The 22067-nt window shown below is 57.1% G+C and overlaps 2 protein-coding genes across 2 annotated transcripts in view; both read right to left on the minus strand.

The window, feature by feature from the left end:
• Positions 1-728, minus strand: part of NOS1 (nitric oxide synthase 1) — an 86169-nt gene extending 85441 nt beyond the window's left edge. Inside the window, exon 1 of the mRNA XM_054219924.1 lies at positions 666-728. The gene's annotated coding sequence lies outside the window, so the exon portion shown is untranslated. The remainder of the gene's footprint in view (positions 1-665) is intronic.
• A 9931-nt stretch (positions 729-10659) lies between these two features.
• The window catches only part of KSR2 (kinase suppressor of ras 2), an 88069-nt gene continuing 76661 nt past the window's right edge, over positions 10660-22067 (minus strand). The window contains exons 16-19 of the mRNA XM_054219729.1: positions 19328-19461; positions 14237-14368; positions 11521-11650; positions 10660-10797 (exon numbers count right to left, since the gene is read on the minus strand). Coding sequence (XP_054075704.1) covers positions 10660-10797; positions 11521-11650; positions 14237-14368; positions 19328-19461 — 534 coding nt within the window. The remainder of the gene's footprint in view (positions 10798-11520; positions 11651-14236; positions 14369-19327; positions 19462-22067) is intronic.

Raw genomic sequence — 22067 nt, forward strand, 5'->3', positions numbered from 1 at the left:
GGCAGTTAGCGTGGGTGTCCCCTGCGGATGGAGGGGAGAGCCCCCGGGGTGGGGGGTGGTGGTGGGGGGGGGTGGTCCCTGTGTCCCAGGCATCCCTCTGCCCCGGCTGTGTGGGGGGTGATGCGGGCAGAAGCGCTTACTTTTGTGCTCAGGGGAAAAAAAAAAAAAAAATTGGTTTCTGTGTGTCTCTCCCACCAACTGGAAACGGGGATGCGGAACCAGCGGGTACCGCAGAGCATCCCTACCCCGTGCCTGCCGCTGTGATGGTGGGGGCCAGGCTCTTCCTCATGCCCTCTGGAGACCCACGGTGATACCTGGCACCCTGATGTCCCCAAAAAGGTCAGCCCACCCCCCCAGCGGGGGGGACCGCTCCACCAGCTTGCTCACGGTGCCGGCTGCCCAAAAGCCACCCAGGCGAGTGCAGCCCTCCAGGCACAAACCCCGAGTCGCGGGTTTATTCTCCAAGGGGACCTTCAGCCCACCCATCTCCGTACCGCAGGGACCTCCCAGCACACCCAACTAAAAGGGGGCGCCCCGACAGCTCCCCCCACTCCCCCCAGGACCAGGCTTTGCTGTACAGACACAGAAAGCCTCCCTGTCCCAACAAAACACAGAATAAATAAACAGCTGCCAGGCACAGGAAAGCCTTCGGCCAGTTTTTCTACCTGGTGTTGCCAAGGGCACGTCTCTTTAACCCTCGGAGGAAGCTGCAGGTGCGAAGTTTAGGGGGAAAAAAAAAAAAAAAAAAAAAGCTGGGAATTAGGAATTGCTGCACTTTCCCAGGGCTGCCGGGTGGAAAGGGTCCTGTACTGGGAGCCAAGCGGGAGCTCACGTAATGTCTCCGGGCGCAGGGCAAGGCTGCCGGGGGGTCAGGTTTCTGTCCCGGAGAGTAGTGTAAAAATAGAGGTGAGGAAAGGGAATCTGCTGAGCAATGGGACAGCAGGACCACGGGGAACCTCAGCCAGGGCAGCCCCTTCCCCAGCAGCCGGGCAGGGGAGGGTGGAAACCCCAGGACAAAGCACAGGGGGAAGCCAGGCGGCTCCCTTCGACACCCCGGCTGGCATTAATCCCGCTAACGAGCCGGGTCTTTCTGCAAAGCGGGATCAGCTCCGCTCCGGCTCAGAGCAACAATCCTGTTAGGGGCCTAGGTGGCCATGACAGAAGCGGCCAATTAGTCTGGCCATCGTCAGCCGCCCGCCCGGGGCTCCCCGCAGCCCCCAGGATGCTCTCCGGGATATCCCTGGTGGAGCAGGCTCGGGTTGTCCCAGTGTCCTGGGGCAGGACAGCCCTTGATGAGCTAATCAAGCCCTAAAGAAGGGCTGGAGCTGGGTTTATCCCCTAGCCCACATGTGCATCACCGGGGCAGGACACCCACCCCACCCCACCCACCCCCGAAATCCCTGCTGGGGTGGCTGGGGGGGGGGTTCAGCTTCCCCCTGGCCCCCCCAGCAGGGACCAGCCCTGTGCTCCAGCAGCGAGGGCTCATGGAGGCTCCTGAGAAAGCCCAGGCGAGCCCAGGGAGGAAACATAAATCACGGTGGCCGAACAATAGCCCATTGTTGGGCGGTGCCACCACCCCAGCGCGTCCCGGGGAGGGCTGGCACCCGCAGCACGGTCCAGGCCAGCCACGCAAGACCCTCGATAGCCCCGTCCTGTGCCCCCCCCCCACCCCCACAGCCTCCGGACCCGCATCCCGGCTTTGGCTGCAGCACGACCGTTGCATTAATCCGCAGTGGTTTTAACTGCTCTACGAACCCTGTGCAGCCCCGATGCCACCACCCCCCCCCCCCCACCCCGGGTCACCCTCCCCGGCGCTGGGCTGGGACAGGTGAGAGCGCTGGCTGGGGGCCAGCCCCAGTTCTCACCCTCGGGCTCAGGGGCTCGGATCCCCGCCAGCCTTTTTGTCACCCGTTTCTGCCGCTACGGAGCGGAAAGGGGAACCCAACCTGCCAACAGCAGAGACGGTGCCTGGAGCCGTCCCTGCGGTGACAGCGGGGTCCCCACTGGGAGCTCACAGCCGATGTCCAGGGCTAACAGCCACCTGCAGCATCTTGGTGCTCACGCGCCTGATGTTTTTAAGTTCAGGTCAATAGAAAGCTTCGGCATATGCTTTATTTTGGGGACAGCCGAGGGAGAAACATGTGTACAAAACCCCGTGCGTCTGGAGGGAGGGTGGGTCACGTTGAGACACGTGGGGACACCTCTGAAGCCACCCCCACCGTGAGAAGGCGGATGCCCTCTGCTCTCCTCCTTCTCCACCGACGTAGCTGACCCCAAAAGAGTTACTACCTGGAAGAAAATAGCCCCATTTGGCAGCTGTACCCGGGTTGTACCGATGCCACCGGCACCCGGTAGCCATCCCTGGGTGGGAGCGTTGCCCACCCCGAGCCTCCAACCACGGTCCGGCAGCGTGGCCGTGGGCCCGCCTGGCAGGAGCAGCGGCAGGAGGGCTGGAGCATCTACCCGGGGGGGTTTAGCTCCTTTTTCACTCCCTGTTTTTATTCTTTGCCTGTGAAATATTAATGGCTCGTGATTCATCACCAGCAAGAAGGAGATTACGGACACGTGTATGTATTCATGTGGCCCTCCGATACGCGCGCGCGCGCGCACATATATATGCAGATATGTATTCAGAGGCGCCTCTAATCCTCCAACGCCATTGTTAAGGCTGTTTTGGGGATATATCGCACATTTATCCCCATCCTGGTGCTGGCATCTCATTAGCCACAAGCCAGGAGCGAGCTCAGCATCCCCGCGCTGGGCTCAGCGGGGGCTCAGCGCTGCCGCCGGCATTTCAATTAGCGGCTCTGTCCCTGGAGCCCTGGAGCCACCAGGGCCAGTTACACACCAGTGCCAACCAGTTAGGCTCCAGACTGGTGGGATCCCTCCGGATTTACACCAGAGGGACCACTGACAGGGTTTAACCCCCCCAGTTTATGGCATATATGCAAGAGGTGGTGACACCGCGACGCAGCCAGCGTCCCGTTTAGCCTGCAAGGGAGCCAGGAAGGTGGCAACGTCCCCGGCATGGCGAGGGCATCAAGTGGTGGCTCTTTACCCCCAAATCCCCTGTTTCTCTCTCCTCTGGGACATCCACATTTGATCACAGCAGCTCCCTTCCGCCCGGCCTCGCCTTCCCCATCCTTCCCAGGAAAATCCCCCCGACCGGCCCCACCGTTGCTCCCCGCCCGGGATGTGCCCGGTTTAATTGGTTACCGGCTCCTGCAGGCTTCGAAAGATGAAAAGCCCTCGACAGGAGAAGTGTGGAGCGTTCATGGTTTATTAATGGGGAGCCGTCATTATTTTACCTTTTCAAGGGCTCGGGCGATAGCGAGGAGGGAAGGAGATGGGGGGGGGAGCAACACAACCCCCTCCCTGGTTTTTTTTCTCCGTCTCCTACCCTGGGGTACCGCCTGCATCAGCCCCACAAGCGAACGCCGCCGCCGCCGCCGCTGCTTTCCGACGGGCTGTTTTGCAGATTTATGGTGGTTCCCCCCCCCTTCAGTAAAACAGCATGGGAGAAGCAAACAAACAAAGCAGCAGATGCGAAGGGCCTCCAGCGCTTCATCACCGGGCTCAGCCGTCCCCGCGGGGGTCCGGCTGGGGAGGAGCATCACCCCCCCCCGGCGCACACCCCAGCCCGGCCCCGGCCCCTCCGCCCCAGCAGAGATTTATCGGCCGACTACCCCATCATTTTCCCAACTCCCTTGTTTTCCACCGCCGCGTCAGCCCGCGTCTCCCGTCCAAATGTTCGCCGTGAATTATCGTCCCCAAAGGGTTGGGCTGCGAGCCGCCGCGGTGGCAGAGAGGAAAAAGGGGTGGGTGTGTGTGTGTGTGTGTGTGGGGGGGGTGTGTTTCCCTCCCTTCCCTGAGCATCGCTGGACCAGAGCTTGACACCGGGATGCTCCGGAGTGGTCCAGACCTCGCCACGGACAAATCCTCCCACCCCATCACCGGGATGCGACGCCGCTGCGGAGCGAGGAGAGGGCAGGGCAGTGGCGCAGGGACGCGGAGCAGCACAGGGGTGCGATGGTTTTCAAAGGTTTTGGGTTTTCTTTTTTTTTTTTGTGGTCTTTTTTTTTGTTTTTTTTTTGTTTTTTTTGTTTTTTTATTGGCATAAATAATTCATACACCGTCACCTCACCAAACACTGCACGAGAAACCACGGGAACAAATGGCTATCCATTTCTGCAGGTCACAGAGATTCGCACTCAGTCAGACAGCTGAAATTATAAATACTTTCTTCAAGTGTAGAAAACGTTATAAATGTTACTGTACAAATTTACAGCGGGGAGATCCATCGTGCCTTTCTCAGCGGTTTTTTCTTTTGTTGTTGTTGTTGGTGGTGGTGGTTTGCGGGTGATATTTTATTTCTTTTTTTTGCACCAGAATCAACTGTTCTTTTCCAGTGACGAGAGTTTTGCAACGACGACAACAAAATATATATATATATATATATATATTTATGTATATACTTATAAAAAGAAAAGGGGAAGAGGAAAAGGGAAATGAAAGTCAGCTCATTCTGCAGCGGTCAGAACTAACACAGAGAAAACAAAGCAGGCCATCGAGTTCGGTTTGAAACTGTACAGGATTTAGAGCTCGTTATATATGTATATATCTATATACATACATATAGAGATATGTATATATATTTATATATACCTTATGTACAAGAAAATGTAACAGCGTACTTTACAGGGACCGGAAACTAAAGAAGGCTTTTGCAGCTGACCAAGCTTCCCGAAGAATCACTGTTTGCCAAAAATAAATATATATATATATATATAAAAAAATTAAAATAAATTAAAATAAATAAACGGGCGAAGAAAGGAGGGAGGAAAGCGAAGGTGCCCAGCGGAGCGCCGGCCACCGGCGGGCTTGACCCGGGGCTCCCCGCGGCACGTGGGGGGGGGGGGGGGAGGGGCGCAGACATGGCACCACCAACACAGACCCCTTCTCCTTAGCGTGGCCAAAGAGACCGAGCCGTAGGCAGCACCTCTTCCATCGACAATTGAGCAGCTCCTCCGCTTCCAAGACATTCATTTCTGCCTCCTGTCTGTCTCACATCTTCATCATCTCGGCTCTTGCCATGGCCAAGTACCGGATAAATGTCATCGGGGCTGGAACTCCGAACTCATCATCCCCAGGAACCGCCCAGCCATGGATCGGCAAAGATATGGGTTAATTTGGGGGGGAAGGGTGGATAGAAGCAGCAGCAGGACCGGGGGGATATAATTTAGCAGCCAAAGGAGGACGTAGGGCTTTGGGGCCATGAAGCATCACCACTTCCATCGCTGGTAGTGGCTTCACTGCCCAGCCCCAAATGCCGTGTTCCCCACGAGCATTGAAACGCCAGAAAAAACCTCAGACAGCAGCAAGGTCAGGGACGGGGAAGCGTCAGGGACTCGGTGGGTGACCCAAGGGACGAAGCAGCTGAAGGATTGGGCCAGGAGAGCATCGCCGGGGGCTGCTCTGCTGCAAGAGCCCGGGGACGTACCCTGGGCTTGGGGACGGTTCCCTCCGTCTCCAGCTGCTGCTCCAAACTCCGCCGTGCTAAAAGCGGCTCCGCTTTCGCCCGGCGTGTCTGGAAATAACCCGTCTCTCCTCTAGCTCACGCAGCTAAACTGAGCCACCGGATGGACCTTCTCGCTCCTTCGGATCTCCTATTAGAGGGCATTGTGGAGAGCTTCTCCTACATTCTCTCCCTGCTGAAGGGCTGGATATTTTTAAACTGGGGAAAAAACAACCCCGCACAAAGCCGGAGTCAAAAAACAAAGACCAACAACAACAACCACCAAAAAAAAAAAAAAAAGTAAGATTTGTTGGTTTGATTTTTTTTTTTTTTTTTTTTTAATAATTAAGACTTTCAAAAATAAGAAGGCATGATGCAAATAACGCGGCTGCATCAACAACCGTTGCTGCGCTGAATGGAAGGGAAGGAGCTGCTCTTCTGAGCTAATTTATGATAAATACAGGGCAGCTATTTTTCCATCGATACTATTGTGTGACAGCTCTGCTCCCGGCCCGGCTGAGACGTTACAGTGAGGGAAGGCGGGGAGAGAAAGAAGAGGGAGATGAGGGAAGAGTTGGCAAGGTTTGTTGGCTGTAGGAGCACTTAAGCTCCTTTCAGATGCCCAAAATCCAGGGGAGAAACGCTTGGCCAAGGCCACCGCAGAGAGCCCTGGGCTCCTGGTGAGGACCTGATGCCGTGGGGCAACGAAACCCACACGCTCATCAATTCCCTTGTTTCCTTGAGTCTCAGCTGATAAAACAGAGCAGGCATCTGCCAAGGGCTGGTGGGACCCCGTGGGGGAATACGTCAAGGTGAGACTTTCCCGGCAAGTGGAGGGCTTGGGGCACAGAGAGCAAACCCCCAGTAAGTCTTTCAAGACAGACGTTGTACCTTCCACCAAAAATCTGCACAACGTCTATCAGGCTACAGCACTTTGCCACCCCCGGTGCTGAGCATCACCCACGGTGTCACCTCCTTCATCCTTCCAACACGTTCCACTTGCTACTGCTCGCCTAGGAAGTTCACACCTACTTAGGAACTAACATCACCGAGCGAGAAGGACATCACCTTTCTACAGCGGTCGCTCCATCCGAACATGGTTTGGGGACCAGTGATTTCATGGCAAGACCTCCCTGCGCCCCCCCCCGCCCCCGGCAGCCGAGACCTCCGGCCATGGGGGCGTGCTCCCTCCCACAGAGCCCGGGACCACCGCGGGTGAAGGCATTGGTGAAAACTCAGAGAGACTCTGAGGATTAGTGCAACGTTTATGGCACACGCGCGCACACGCGCAGGGGATGGAGACAGCAGGGGAGGGCTGGGATGGGGAGGACGGGGGGCAGAGGACATCGCTGCTGCGGCCCGGGGTGGGATGAAGAAGATGGGGGGTGGGGGGCGGCATGGAGCATCCTCCTTCATCACCGGGATGAGGTGATGCTCAGCCACCTACGCCCAGGGGACCACAAACCGCCCGTGCTGCCTGGTGCAGGGGGCAATTAACACAAACGAGGGCTCATCCCGCCCTCGCTTGCTCGTCCCACTTGGCCTCAAGCATCAAAGGCAGGTGATCCTCCTTCATCCCCACTTCGTACAAAACATCTGAGATCCAGCCGCGACCGCAAATGTCCCAAAAGCATCAGCAGGAGACTCATCCAGACCTGACCCTCTGGCAGCAGGCTTGGAGGCCGGATTCACCCCCCCCTGCTCCTCCCTACCTCTGATTTTATGCTTATGCATGTGTGCAAATGTTAAGAAATAAAAGCACCTTCTTACACGCCCCCACAATTAAAGTAGCATCTCTTCCTAGCTGCAATCAAGTTCCTAATCTTCATTTACTTACGCTAAAGCGGTTCAAACGCCGGCAAGGGGGAGTTAGAGGAGCAGCAAACGAACCAGGGCCGGTTAGCTTGCAGAGCCTCGTCATGTCTCCAAATTAAAGCTAACTTAGACTACGATTGAATTATTCGGGATGGTTCCTGTCGAGCAGTTACACTCAATGAGGGCCTGAAAACGCAATTGGCCATCAGCTGTCGCTTGACAGCTCGTCTAATGAGGGGCTCGAGGGCCCATCCCAGCTGGTGGGGAGAGGGAAATACCAGCACGCGGTATTCGGACGGCAACACCGCCTCCAAGACGCTGCCCAAAGAGCATCTCTTTGGGGAGGTCCGGGATTTGGCTGATGGCAGATGGATACGCAGAGGAAAAGGATCCTGGGCACGGCTGCACCTTCAGCCGAGACGTCCGCGAGGGGCTGGGGAGGGAGATGCTCTGTACAACCAGAGCCTGTCTGCGTGCCCAGGGAAGGACCCCCCAACCCCGGCCACCCCCCCTCTGCCCAGCCCCACAGCATCCCCAAACCCGGGGCTTCGGCAGCGCCTTCGGGAGGGAGGGTGGAAGGCGGGAGCAAAGCGGCCAGAGGGAAAGGCTCGCTGATTAGATACGCGTGGGGGCAACCGGCTGAATTAACAGGAGTGTGGAGATGCGCCCTGCCGAGAGGGAGACCGGGGGTGGGGAGGGGGGGCGAAGGTAAGTGGGTATGGCCGGGAGGTAGAGAAGCCACTTGTGAAAGGTCACGGCTGCCCGTGAAGGGGCTGCCGGGGCGCGGGGGAGCAGGACCCCTCCGGCTCCGCAGATGCATTTCCCCGCGGTGGGGGGGGACGGCTAATAGCAGCGGCACTCCCTGGCCCCAGCAGGCTCCAGCACTAAACTCATGAATCAGCAACATTTCCCCCCCACCCCCCTTTTTTTTTTTCCTTCTTTTTCCATTAAAAAAAAAATAAATAAATAAAAGGAAATTAAATAAACCCACCGAGAACCAAGAAGCAACCCCTCCCCAGCCGAGCGGCACGAGCACTGACCGTGCTGATTGGGACCGGAGGAGCCCTGGGGTGAAATTGAAGCTGTCTGCCCCATGGGTTGCCCCTGCTCGGAGGGGAACTGGCCCAAGACCTGACCCCGTGTGCATGGAGAGCCGCCCGCCGTCCCCGTCCCATGGCAGACGGGCGTCCCCGGGGCTCGGCCGCCACCTGGGCTCCTCCAGCCCTTGCAGAGAGGCTTCACGGGGTGAAACGCTGCAGGGGAAGAGGCTCATTCCCGGCCCGCTGTCAGTCCCCGGCGCCCGCTGCTCCTCCGTAGCGCCGGGTTGGGATGCGGAGAGGAAGAGGAGAACCGCAGGGGGAGGATGGCACCGTCCCTCAACTCCTCCCGTCACAGCCTGGAAGGGACACGACACAGCAGAGTCAGCGCCGGGCGCTTCGTCCCACGGCGAAGCAGGGCGGCTCGTCGCAAAAAAAAAAGAACAAAAACCCAAATGGGTTTGTCACGGAGCTGCCCCCGCACGCAGCAGCACGGTGGGAAGCCGTGAACTTCCGCAACTCCCCACCAGCCCGGTTTGGGTTTTCCCGGTGCCGGCAGCTCTCGGGTCCAGTATGATCCAGGGGGGAAAGGGCTTGTTGGGTACCACACACCTCGCCCCATCCGCATCCACGCAGGCTCCCCCAGCAGCAGGACCTGCGCGGGGGTTTTGCACCCCCCATCCCCTACGTGCAGGGATGGCAGAGCCCCCGGGGACCACAGATGGCTCATCCCTGAGCGCAGGGCTCCCGGCCGAGCAGAGAAGCCGGGACCTAACACGGGATGAGTGGGCCGGATCCGAGTCCCTGAGGAAGGAGGCAGCTCGGCTGGAAAGCGAGTGCCGAGCCAAAGCATCCTCCCTCCCTCCCTCCCCTCGCGCGCGGAGCGAAAGAGGGGGCCGGTAATAAAGGGGGAAGCTGCCGGGCAGCCAAAGCCGGTGGCAGGCAGAGCGTGGCTCAGTGATTGCAAAAACCTTCCTAAACCCAACCGAGCAATTACACAGCCTGCTGCTTTGGGGTTCATCAACCTTCAGCTTTCCTTGCCCGGCTGCCGGAGCCACCCTGGTGCCCGCTCGGAGCGCCGATTAGTAATTAACTTCCCTCCTGATTAACGGCTTATACATTCCGGGTGATTTGGGGGCCAGCTGACCGCTGGCTTTGTGCTGTTCCCGAGAGCCCCTCGTCGGCCCCCAGCACGCGGGGACGGGAGGTGGCACAGGGGACACTCCAGCGGCTTTCGCTGTGCCCATAACCTTGGGGCCGCCCCCCCTTGGTGGCCCCATAGGAAGCAAGGGGGTTTGGGGAGAAGATGCAGGAGGAGAAATCGGCATCTCTAACCCTCCGTGGGGTCCAAAAGGGACGCTTGAAGCAGCCTGAAGTGCCCTCGCTTCTCTCCCTTGGCTCACCTTTGCCTCCCTCCCTCCACCCCCACTTCCAGCCTCCACAGTCCGGGGATGCACGGCCGGGAGACAGAATAATCCCCCCCCCGGCCCTGCTGGCGAACGCAACCCCGGCATGGGTTAGGCTTTTGGTCCTATTTGTCGTAATAGGATGAATTCAAGGGAAGAAAATGAGTTTCTAAGTGATTCTTCTGTGGTTTGCCTGCTGTTGCCAACAGGCCACCTCCTGAAGCCCTGACCGGGGACCCATTTACGCTGCGTTTGCCGAAGCGGAGAGATGTGACTAAGCCAAAGCAATGAAACGGAGCAGGACTCGGCCACGAGCTGCCTGCGGGAGAAGAAGTGACCGTGTTCTTCTCCCACCGCTGGAAGCTGCGATGGCTGACGCAGGCTGCAGGTCTGGGGAAGGACCCCAGGCAGGGCATTTCCCCCCCGGCCCACCCATCAGTTAAATCTGGGCAAAAGGAGGAAAAACCACCTTCCCGGGAGGGAAAACTGCTCTGAGCGTCATGCACAGGCAGGCACTGGAGCCCTGGCTGATATCCGCAAAGCAGATGTCCCCAAAAGAGATGTCCCCAAGGTCCTGGCTCCAGCCTGCCCCTGGACCTACCCTGCTTCTTCCTCCCGGCGTTGGTGGAGCACATCGCCAGGCTCCTCCTGGTCATCTCCAACTACTTTCGCAGGCTTTTTCACCTCAACGAGGACAGCCAGCACTGCAGTGACAGCTGGCATGGGCACAGCACTCTGTCACCACCCTTCCTACCCATCCTTGCCCCTCCACATGGTATCAATATACCCACAGCTTGTCCCCGTGCTCCACCACCACCACCACCAGCCATTCAGCTGGGACAGTGGGGTCTTGCCACCATGGGGAAGGACGGGCAGGGGCAGGGACTTACTCTGCCGACTTCCAGAAGTGCCCGGGGTGGGAAAGGCGACGGTTGCGCTTTGGCAGTTTCTCCAACATGTCCATGAGCTTGGTGAAGGTGGGTCTCTCCTCTTGCTCGTACGCCCAGCAGAAGAGGAGGATGTCCTGCAGCCACACAGGGTGAGCACATGAGCAAACAGACCCAGTCCCTCTCCCACCACAACCCCCGTGCCCAACGTTCACCACGCGAGGACCCTGTCTCCATCACCACATCCTTGATAAGGGCTGGGATGGAGGGGATGTGTCCATCCCATGAGGACCCAAGTCCATCACCAAATCTCGGTGAAGGACTGGGGTGGAGGGGATGTGTCCATCCCATGAGGACCCAACTCCATGATCAAATCCGGGAGAAGGCCTGAGGTGGAGGGGATGTGTCCATCCCATGAGGACCCCATCTCCATGATCAAATCCGGGAGAAGGCCTGAGGTGGAGGGGATGTGTCCATCCCATGAGGACCCCATCTCCATGACCAAATCCCCGTGAAGGACTGGGGTGGAGGGGATGTGTCCATCCCACGAGGACTCCATCTCCATGACCAAATCCTGGAGAAGGCCTGAGGCGGACGGGATGCCTCCATCCCATGAGGACTCCATCTCCATCACCGCATCCTGGTGAAGGGCTGGGGTGGAGGGGATGTGGAAGCTGAGCTGATTCCTGTGCTACAGCAGGACCAAGCCTCATCAGCTGCGGAGGGAGATGCTGGCAGATCCTGGGCAGCACAGAGTGTTTTTCAAAGGGACCCTCCACCCAGGCCGTGCTCCAGTGGGACACGTTCTCCCCACCACGCACACACACACGGGGCTCCAGCGCCTGCCCCACGCCACCTACCGAGATCTCCTTGCCCATCCCGATCTGGCTGAGGTTGGGCTTCATCCCTCTTCCCACCTGCCAGATTATTGCCTCCGCTGGCTGCGTCTTGAAGGGCCATTCCCGTGCGTGCAGCTCGTACCAGATCGTGCTGTTGGGGAGAGAGCAGGGATTAGCATTGGGAGGAGCTGGGAGACATCCCGGAGCGGGACATCTGGACATTGCACCTACATCCACCATCTCTCCCTGCTCCAAAATCACTGACATCCAGGAGATGCTTCATTCTGGATACAACACCAGAGGTGCTCGGTGCTCATTGCAGAGATACCACCTCTCCCATTTTCCAGATGGGGAAACTGAGGCTGTCAACTGAGAGCAAGCCACCAGCTTGCTGCAGCCCGTAGTTTACACCAGGGAAGAACCTGGCCCGTGGGCAGGAAGATGGAGGTCGATGGGGAGCACGGGCAGAGGCGTGGGCAGAGGCACAGGCAGAGCTGTCAGCCAGCCCGCTACATCAAGTGGGAATCTCCTGCCGGGCTGCAATAGCTCTTCGCCCCGCTGCCCGCCGAGCAGCTTAATAGATGATGCGGGGGGTAAATGCATGGTCCAGCTGCCGGGCTGGTGCTTCTGACTCTGCCGTCTGCTCCAGCTGCGCAGGGCAGCGAGCGCCGGGGAAGGATGAACCCGAGCATTCGCTTTCGCTCCCACTTTTCCCTTTTTTCTTCTGCAAAACGCGCCCCAAGCTGCAAAAAGCCATCCAAGCCGTGGCGTGAACCGTCCCCGGCTCCCTCACCGGGTGATGGCACACGTGAACCCGCGGCCATCTGCCGCTGCACCGCTCCTATCGCTAAGCCAAGCCCTCCTTTCCGTGAGGACTCCCAAATCCAAGGGAATATCCCAAAACAAGGGCGTCTCCGGCCGAGCTGGCTGCCGCCCCCACGATCCTCTGCCCCCGCTACCACCTGGGAGTTTTGCTTCCTCGTTTTCTGGCACCCGGAGGCTGGATGAGCCCCGACTCCCACAGCGCTGGCCCCGGTTTCCAAGGCAAATTCCCCGGAGCTGCTTTTCCCTTCAAGGGATGCCATCACGGCCAGTTAAAGCAGCAAGAAATGGGGTTAAAATGGCATTAGGGTGGAAAAATCTGGTGGAGGGGGTTGGATATATGAAGGATCACTCTGGGATAGGGTGGCTCCCTGATTTTGGAAATCGGCTCTCCTGGTTTTGGAAGAATACGCACGCTTTGGCTATAAATCTCCGAAAATTTGATTAATGTGAGATGCTCGTTGGTGTTGCGGGGGCGGAGGAATCGGGGTGGGGGGGGAGCTGGAGAGGGGCAGGTCCCGGGGGCAGGGGACGAGACGCTCAGGCAGGAGCGGGGATTTGGAAAGCGCCCGAAGGCACCCGGCGCCCTCGAATTCAAGTTTCTAGTTGGGAGTTTGGGGCTTAGTTTTTCACCTTCCCGCTTTCAGGCGCATCCGAAATATTTAGGCTGCATTTTTGCGGGGCAGGGACGGCGCTGCGGAGAGCAGTCCGCTGCCTTTGCATGAGAAGACCACGCATCTGATATTCATTATTGCCGCTATCTCTCAGGCTTTGGCGAGCAAACACCGCCAGCCTTAGCCCCCTGCTCCTCATCGCCCTCACGCACACACTTTAATTTAACATTTCGGCTGTCTTCTGGAGCCTTTAAAAGATTTTTTTCTTCTTGCTGTCACTGATCCTCAAATGCCTACGGGGAAGCGGCAATGGCAATAACCCTCCGGATCATCCCTGAGCCTCCTGGGCTCAGCGGAGGGCAGCAGAAACAAGAAAAAGGGAAAACGTTGGAAAATCTTTTAAGGAAACTCAGGCTTTACGTAAGGGCAGAGCTCACACTCAAAAAAAAAAAAAAAAAGAAAAAGAAAAACTAAGTCTAAGTAACCGATTCTCACTTCGTTCAATACAATTCCATAATTGCTTCTTTTTTGTTGTTCTAAAGCTATACCTCGGGGCGGAGGAAAAAAAAAAAAAAAAAAAGCCAGACCCTTCCCTTGCAGCTGCAATTACTGCGGTTTTTGATGGAAATATCGCCTCCGATAACAGCCCCGCGCACGCTAATCCCCCCCGCAGCCTTTAAGATATCCACGAGAAAATTAATCCGCCGGGTAAAACCCCCGGCCCTACGGGGTTTTATCGAGGGGTGACTGGGCTCCTGCCCTAAGGGAGGCTTCGTTTCAGATAAAGGGCAGGAGCCGTGCGCCGGTTCGCTGAAGGAGACTCATCGCTTCTCTTCTTCTTGGCTTTTTGGCATCTCCTCCCCCCGGCAGCCCCTCTGCAGCCGGCTGGTGGGGAGAATCGGGGGGGTCGGGGGGCTCCCAGACCTGTGTCCCCGACCCTCTGCATCCCCAGCCGACATCCAGAGCATCTTCTCATCGGTACCCGCCCCGGGAGGATGCAGGGGAGAGATTACGCCAGGCTGGCATCCCCAGGATGCTCCGGATCCCATTGCCCGGAGCCAAAACAGGAGGATTTGGAGATTTTGGTTGGGGGGGGGGGGGGGGGGGAGGGGTGTAACTCAAAATTTCTCAAAGCGGGAAGGTGCTCTGAGCCCATCGATGGGGATTCCCCCAGGCAGCGTCCCCTTGGCGTCGTGGCAAGAAAACGGTGTCCCCGTCCCTTCCCGGCTGCTCAGGGCAGCTCACGCCTGACACAACCGCGCCAGTTCTCTGCAGCCTGCCCCCTTCCACCGGAGACTCACCCCAGTGCAAAGACATCCGAGTGCTTGGAGAAGGGCAGCTTGTCCTCCTCGGTGTCCGGCGAGAGCTGGCGGATGATCTCGGGGGCGAGGTGGCACAACCAGCCGTTCTGGATCCGCAGCTTGTTCTCCCGCCTGCCAAAACACGGATCCAAAGCCGTGGGTACCACAGTGGGGGGGGTGGACATCACCAGCACGCCACCGGCGAGCCGCCCCCCAGCCCTCCCACCCTCTCCCTGGGGTGTTTAAGGCTGGTTTTCCCTACTAGAACCCTACTAAAACCTGCTAAAACTTCCCCCTAAACCCCTTGGAAAGTCGGGTTTTAACCCTGTTCTGAGACACGCCGGCACGGTGGCTTCGTGCCTGTCCCTGCCAGGCAGCAGGGCACAATTTGGGCACAGGATGGTGGCGAGGAGGAGCTTCGGGTCTGCCGGGGTGGTGATGGGGATGCAGGGTCTGCCGGGGCCCTCGCTGTGATCGTTGCACCAAAACACCTTAAAAGAGCCGGGGGCAAAGCATTCCCTGGGGAAAATCCCATCAGCGTTGACACCTGAACTGGCCCCGCTGTGGTTTGAGAGCAGGAGGTTGGACTGAGGACCCCTAATGGTCTCTTCCAACCAAACCCACCCTACAATAATGGCTGGGAAATGAGTGTTTTCAGGTGTTTGGCCCCAAACAGCCCTTCCAGCCCACCCTCCTGCCCAAGCCTCCCATGCCATCTCCCGTGGGAGCAGCCTGGCTTCGTTATAATCACCATTATAACCCGCCCCGTGAGATAAGTAGTGGCCAATCCTTGCTGTGACATCGCTATTAAATCCCAGGTTGCCACCCAAGAATTTCACTTCATCTTTAATCCCCCTCACCAGCCCCTCAGCTAACCTCAGCCGCCTTTTCCTCTACCTCCTCAAGGTCCCCCCTGCTCGGCACAAATACATGAGTCTCCTTTGGCCAACAGCTGAGGATGACGTTGGTTGCTTCTTCATCCTTTACATCCTCCAGCAGGCACCTAGGATGCACTCCCGGCATAAAAAGGGTCCCCGGGCAGGGAAACGGGCAGGGACCACCGGTGGTGGTGAACACATTAAACAGCTTGATCGTGTGTCCGAGCCCAAATTTGGCAGCGTCATTTGGCAGGAGGTAACGACAACTGTCCTGTGTCACGTTGGGCTGGAGAAGGAGGAGCCCACCATCTCGTATTGAGGAATTTCTCCCTGTTTGTGCTTGAATGAATCATAGAATTGCCTAGATTGGGAGGGACGTTTCAGATCATCTCGTCCAACCATCGACCTAACACTGACAAAACCCATCACTAAACCATATCTCTAAGCGCTACGTCTACCCGTCTTTTAAACGCCTCCAGGGATGGTGACCTCCTGAGGATGGCGATGTGCAAGGGTAAGGGATGGCTGTGGGGTTGCTGGGGCCAAAATGCCAGAGCCCAGGTCACGGGGAACACCACCCAGGCATGGGCATCTCCATCCAACCCTGAGGCAGGCAGGACAACAAGCTCCTTCTGCAAACGCCAATTCCTTGGCTGGCTTTTCCCCCCCACGGCTGTGTGCACACAACCACCACAATCCCAAGATGATGGAGTCCGGATTCTTCTGGCCACAAAGTTGTCCCTGTCCCCAGGCATCACCCCTAGGTCTGGCAGCAACCGGAGAAGGAGCCCCCTCCCTAGAGAAGGATGCTGCTGGTCCAGGGAATCGTTGATTGAGCCTCCGTGCCCCCTCTGGGGTCTCGACGGCTCCTCTTCACCCTGCTGCGTCGGAGTCATCGCCGCAATCAGCGGCTCTGGTGCGACACGGACCCTCCGGCCCCAGGAGCCACTGGCGAGAGCACTTTGGCACAGGGGGGAGGCTTTCAGCTCCCCAGCCAGCTCTCGACGCCGTCCTCCAGCCCTGCGTGGCTCTTAATTACAAGCCGGCATTAAGCACCGGGACAATTAGAAAAGACTCGGAGGAGCTTGCTCATCCTTCCCTGCCGACGGGCTCCATCTCCGGGTAGGCAGCGGGGAGCCGGACGCAGCGGGCAGCACTCAGATCTTCTCCGCCGCCCTCAGCAAGACCAGGATTGCACTGGGGGCATTTATTGTTGCACACTCAAGTCGCCCAGGGCTGTGATGTCCCAGGAGCGGCGTTCAGGCTCGCCTCGGGATGCTCCAGGGACGAGATTTGGCTCCGCAGCTCCCATGCGAGCCCAGGCTCCTCCTGCAGAGCTCACGTACGCCCAAGCAGGCAGCTACGGGTTCAACGAGCTTCCAGCAACGAGGGCTGAGCTTTCACGCAATCCCAAACGCCGTGCAATTACAGCAATCTGAGGTTTCACGACAAAAGTTTGCTTCGCTTCGTAACCAAGCGGGCCACTTCCACTAGCAGAAAGCAGCACAACCAAACGAACGCCTTCTAAACCCACTGAAGGACAAGCAAAAGCAAGAGTAGAAGGGCTCTTCGGACTACTCAAGACTCACCCCGCACTCCTCTAATTACAGAGCAGCGCTAGCAAGCTCAACAATGTTTGAATAAAGGATAAATAAATCTAATTTTGCCAGGATAAGGCACTGGATTATGAAGACTCCGCAGAAAGTATTTTAGTTGTGATAGCCATCTTGTTTTTCAGCAGGGCAAGCGTGTCACGGCCCGGGTGGACACTGCAAACTCCTTGTGCCGGACGCTTTCATGAACTGAAGGTGAGCCTGCTCGAGGAGGACGAGGAGGATTTTTAAGCCCCGCCTTTTCTTAATCCTAGCAAAAACAGGCCAGTTTGTAGTTCTCGTTCACATCTGAAGCAACATCCTTAACCTGACATGCAAAAATTGGTTCTCTTCTCCATACAGGCTTGTCCGTGCAAGCCTCTGAGGACCCAAAACTGGGCTTTGTCCTTCTTCTTCATCTGAGAGAAACCAGAACCAGCAAAGAGCCCGCCCTGAAAAGGGAAATCAGACCCGCAGACGCTTGTTGCTTCAAAACTCACAGTGACCAATGAGTGAGGATGCCCAAAGCCTTCTGCCAGCTCTCCGCCAGCAGAAGACATGCGTGACACCAGCAGTCCAGGGCAGCCACGCTGAATGCTCCTCAGGGCAGAAATTTCCCCATTTTTCTAGCAAAACACTGCTCATTTCTGTCCAGCCTTGCATTTCTGACCATCCTTCCTCTCCTGAGTAACCTCCGGGACTTTACCCCCCAAGTGACAACACAGTCTTGAGCAGAGATGGCCACGCCTTGATCCACCCCATGGAATACCCCATTTCCCCAGCATCTCCTCCCTCCTTTTACCCCCAGAGCATCTCTGACCTTCATAGCAAAGGTCCCTGGCAAAATATGGCCATTTTTGCCCAAATCCTTTTACCACTGCTGGAATGAGCTGCAACCTCATCCTGGCAGGACCTAAGTCCCCAAAACCCTGCCCAGCTGCTAATCCAGAGCCAAACCCCACTTTTCCGCTGCGGGGAGAGCAGCAGCACTGCTGGATTTCTTGGGTTTCCTAAGCTTTTGGCTAAGTTTCTGCTAAAACCGGATGATATTTATACAAGCGGAACGGAAAGGCTGGCTGCCCGGCCTGCCGCGAGCGGCGTGGGATGGAGAGAGGCGGTCGTCACCTTTTCCTCTAATCCTTTGACTTCGTCACACAGGAATTAAAGAAAAATATAAAGTTTCCAAGGTGCGTTTTATCTCCTGAACATCTTCGCCACAAAGTGATGGTTGGCCATGACAACTTTTCCAGCGACAAAGGCCATCACGTCCATCAAGGACCAGAAGGCGGGTACCGCGCTGCCGGAGGAAACCTGCCCGAGCTGCCGGCACCGATAACGCCGTGCTTGGCCCGTGCTGCTTCTTGCACAAAGGGTTGAGTGAAAAAGCTCTCCCCCGCTGGGAAAAGTCAGCAACACTCTATTTTTTCACTTTAACAAAAAAGGAAAATATAATCTTTGTTCTTTTATCCCCTCTTCTGTTTCCTTTTCCCCCCAGCTTTGCTTTTCTTCCTTTCCACGGATGCTGAAACTCTTTGCCCTGCCGTGCCTACAGCTGGAAAACCTCCCAAAGCGCTGGGAAAAAAAAAAAAACAAACCCACAAAACATTTAATAAGGGACATTTACCAAATGGGCTCGATTCCAAACCCAACGAGACCAAAAAAATGTCACAATGCTGTGAATTTTCCAAGCTTGGCTCTCATTTTCTCGGTGTCTCACTCCATGCCCTGGCTTGGTACAGACACCACGGCCAGATGTCCGCAGCACCCGAAAGGTCACCGGAGCAGCCGAGGGACAGCCGTGGGGACAACACTGCTTGACCCTGGCTGCCACTCTGGCTGCTCCACTCTTCAGCCCAGAGGCAGGAGATGAAGCAGATGCTGGGGGATTTATAACGGTGTTGGGGAAAGGCCAAGGAACAAGCCATCTTTGCTGGCCCTAGTGAAACAGAGCCCTAGGAGCATCTCCCGGATGGCTGCGGGGTGGTTTGGCCATGGAAATGATGCATCCCATGGGAAGAGGCTGGGACCCAGAGACCCTGCCCAGGGCTAGGTCCTGCCTCTCCGAACCAAACTGCTGGAGATTAGCACGCAGCATCGTGCTTCTTCCTACCAGTCAAAAGCAACTCTGCCTTTTAAATGCTAGATTTAGAAAAGAAATTAAACAAAATCCAATAAAAACAAGCTGCGACTTCGGCACCCAAGGAGCAGAGCAGTTTGTTTTCAACCCTCGGCGCCAAGCCTGGCCCCACCTCGCTGGGGAAACTCCAGCCCTGCTCTCACCATCCCTCTGGGGCTTTGCGCTGCAAACCCAACGCTGGCGTTGAGCGTGGAGCTGCGTTTCAAGGATCCGCCCATGGGGCAGAGGGGTTTCTGCGGGAGCTACACATCTCGCCCTCTTCCCAAAGCAAACCTCCTCAAAACCAAAATCACGGCAGGTGAGATGGTGAAATCCTCGGGGCAGCCCCAGGACGCTCAAAGGCACCTTGTCCTCATGTCTACTGAGGCTGCAGACCCAGAAAGGCACTTGCAGAGGAGGTTTTTGGGCTCCCTCCTCATGTTCCCAGCTCAAAGGGGAGCTCTAGAGGGAGGAATCCCAGTATTTTCACGGCATCATGTCCTACCTGCCTGCTTGGAGAACTCCCGAGATGCTGAAGAGGCCGAAGTCTGTGATCACCACCTTCCCATTGTCGTAGAAAACATTTTTTGACTTGAGGTCCTTGTGAAGGATCCCCTTGGCGTGCAGGTAGCCCATTCCCTAGGATGGAAGTGAGAGAAAAATACCCCCAAATTGACAAAGCAGCACAGACAAGACGGGATAATGCCAGAGCAGGGGCAGCCCCACCATTGCCAAGAGGAGGACAGCCCGGCTGCGAGCATCCCTGCGCCGCGGTGGCACGTCCACTCTACCGAGCTACGGCTGGGCCACAGCCGAAGGCTGCACATCCCCAAATGTCCCCGCGGAAAGGGCAGGTGTCCAGGAGTTCCCTGGCTCGGGACAGGCATGGGGTGGCGCTCGCGGAGGGTGACGGGATCATGGCGTGGGCGTCTTGCTCTCGGCCACGACAGCGCCCACTCATCTTCCTGATTAATTGGTTACGCAAGGAAAATTAAGCGGCGAACCAAACTGGCGGTCGTTTTCCTGAAGTCCTCTGCTGAGAAATTGATGATGATGATGTTTTCGCCTTCGTTCTTTTATGGGGCGGAGAGCAGAGGGGTAATAAGTCAAAGCTCTCCATCACTGCTACCGCGTTCCCCAGCTGGGCCATTAGTGCTTCCTACGTGCACACCGGCACCGTCAGCCTGGAAACAAGCGCCTCGCAGGAGTCCTGCCTTAATTCTTTTCCCCTAGGAAAAACTACTTGGTGGTTAATTAAAATTATTGCTAATGATGCAAAAAAAAGGCCACGGGTGGGAAATCCAAACTCGCCCGCACCAGGCTTGTTTAGCGTCGGCGAATCAAGCAGACTGCCGGCAGCTCCATGTGGCGGACATTCAGCTCAACGGGATAACCGGCTCTGGGAACGGGGAGGGAGATAAAAGCCATTTATCCCGACTTCAGCAGGGCTTTCGAGGCTGTCTCACTTTTCATTCCCATAAGCAGACTCGGGGACACTTGCTCTAGAGGAAGCTACTGAAGGCTAAATGCCAAACGGGCCAGCAAACTGCTGTTTAAGAAGAAATATCAGTTGTCCTCCACTGACAGGGGGGGATTTATTAACTGGATTTCCACAGGGGTCCATCCTAGGTCTGATCTTTTCATGTACCGTCATTATCCACCCAGGTGGTGGGACAAGAATATATTAAGTTTGCCGCCGACACCGAGCTGGGAGGCACGATGCAAACTCAGAAACGGCCTGGAAAAATTGGGAAAGCAACCTGAAAAAGCCACAAATCCTCACATGCAAATGCCCAGGAGTTGGGGAAAATCCTGAAGGCACCAAGGACCCACGGGGCTCGACTGCAGGGGCAGCCAGGGACCGCAAACACCCCAACCCAGAAAGTCACAGGGGTTTAACTGCACCCCTCGGCAGTCACATCCCAAAGATCCTCTGCTAAGGGATGCTGGAGGAAGGAAAGGATTCGGGGTTGTGGCTGGCCCCAAGATGCCACAGCTGCAGCCGGATGCCGGGACCATTCCAGGCACTGGGATTAATTAGGGGTCTGCAGCACGTCCCAGCACATGAAATAACGATGAGGTATAAAGATCTGCTTTAAAATGTCACCGTCACCTTCACAAAGCACCAGGCTGGTGCAATTTGGATGCCGCCAGCCTGTTCCTCCTGCAAGGTGCGGTGCAGGACCCCAAGCACCCGTGGGGCGGGATGAGCCCCAGCGCCACGGGGATGCTCCTCACCCCTCTCCCAGCAGCCGGGGAGGGGGTGTCGGGAGCTCGGAGCAGGCAGCGGGGACTTTGCAGCCAGGCTCACACGGCAGGGACGGCAACGCATCTCCCACGCAATCAGCGAACGCAGCCAAGCCTCCGCCGAAGGTATTTCTCCAGGAGCTCTCGGCAAACCCAAATCCCTCACCTCGCTCCGCGGGGTATCGCGCAGATTCCACTGCAAATTCCAGCCCCGCCGTCTTCGCCCCCCGCGATGATCTGTGAGAAAACACTCTGGGCCAAATAAATGCCTTAATTTGCTGGGCTGCCCGGCGTGCGTGAAAAGCCAGCTCCCTCTGCCGGCTTCGCTTCTTAAATAAATTAACTTTCGCCTCCAGAGGATCATGGCATAACGAGAGCCCTTGCACCCGCTAATCCAATAAGCTTAAGGGCTCTCCTACCGCATACGGGGACTCAAAGGAGAAAGTCAAACAACTGCCACGACCGGGTAGCAGAGACGAAGCCTCCGCCGCGGTCCTGCCTCCAGCTCCTCTGGGCGATGCTGCCCCAAGCCCAACCAAACCCAGACATCGGGGTTTTCCTTGGCTTCTCCACACCAGCCACCTCCAAGTCCACCAAAACTTCCCTAACATCTGCTGATGGTTGGCATGGAGAGGTGGGAAGGCAGAGAAACTCCTGCTCCTGGGGTGCACCAGCAATGGGCCACGTGTCACGGAATCACAGAATCGTAGGGTGGGAAGGGACCTCTGGAGATCACCTAGTCCAACCCCCTGCCAGAGCAGGGTCACCCACAGCAGGTGGCACAGGAACGCGTCCAGGCGGGGTTGGAATGTCTCCAGAGACGGAGACTCCCCCACCTCTCTGGGCAGCCTGTGCCAGGGCTCTGCCACCCTCACAGCAAAGAAGTTCCTCCTCACGTTGGGATGGAACTTCCTATGCTCCAGGGCACAGCACCGCGGTGGCCAAGACAGGGGTGTGATGGACCTATCCTGGACCTCTGCTAATTCCTATGGGGACTC

The sequence above is a fragment of the Rissa tridactyla genome, chromosome 13 (assembly GCF_028500815.1).
Source record: "Rissa tridactyla isolate bRisTri1 chromosome 13, bRisTri1.patW.cur.20221130, whole genome shotgun sequence".
Lineage (NCBI taxonomy): Eukaryota > Metazoa > Chordata > Aves > Charadriiformes > Laridae > Rissa > Rissa tridactyla.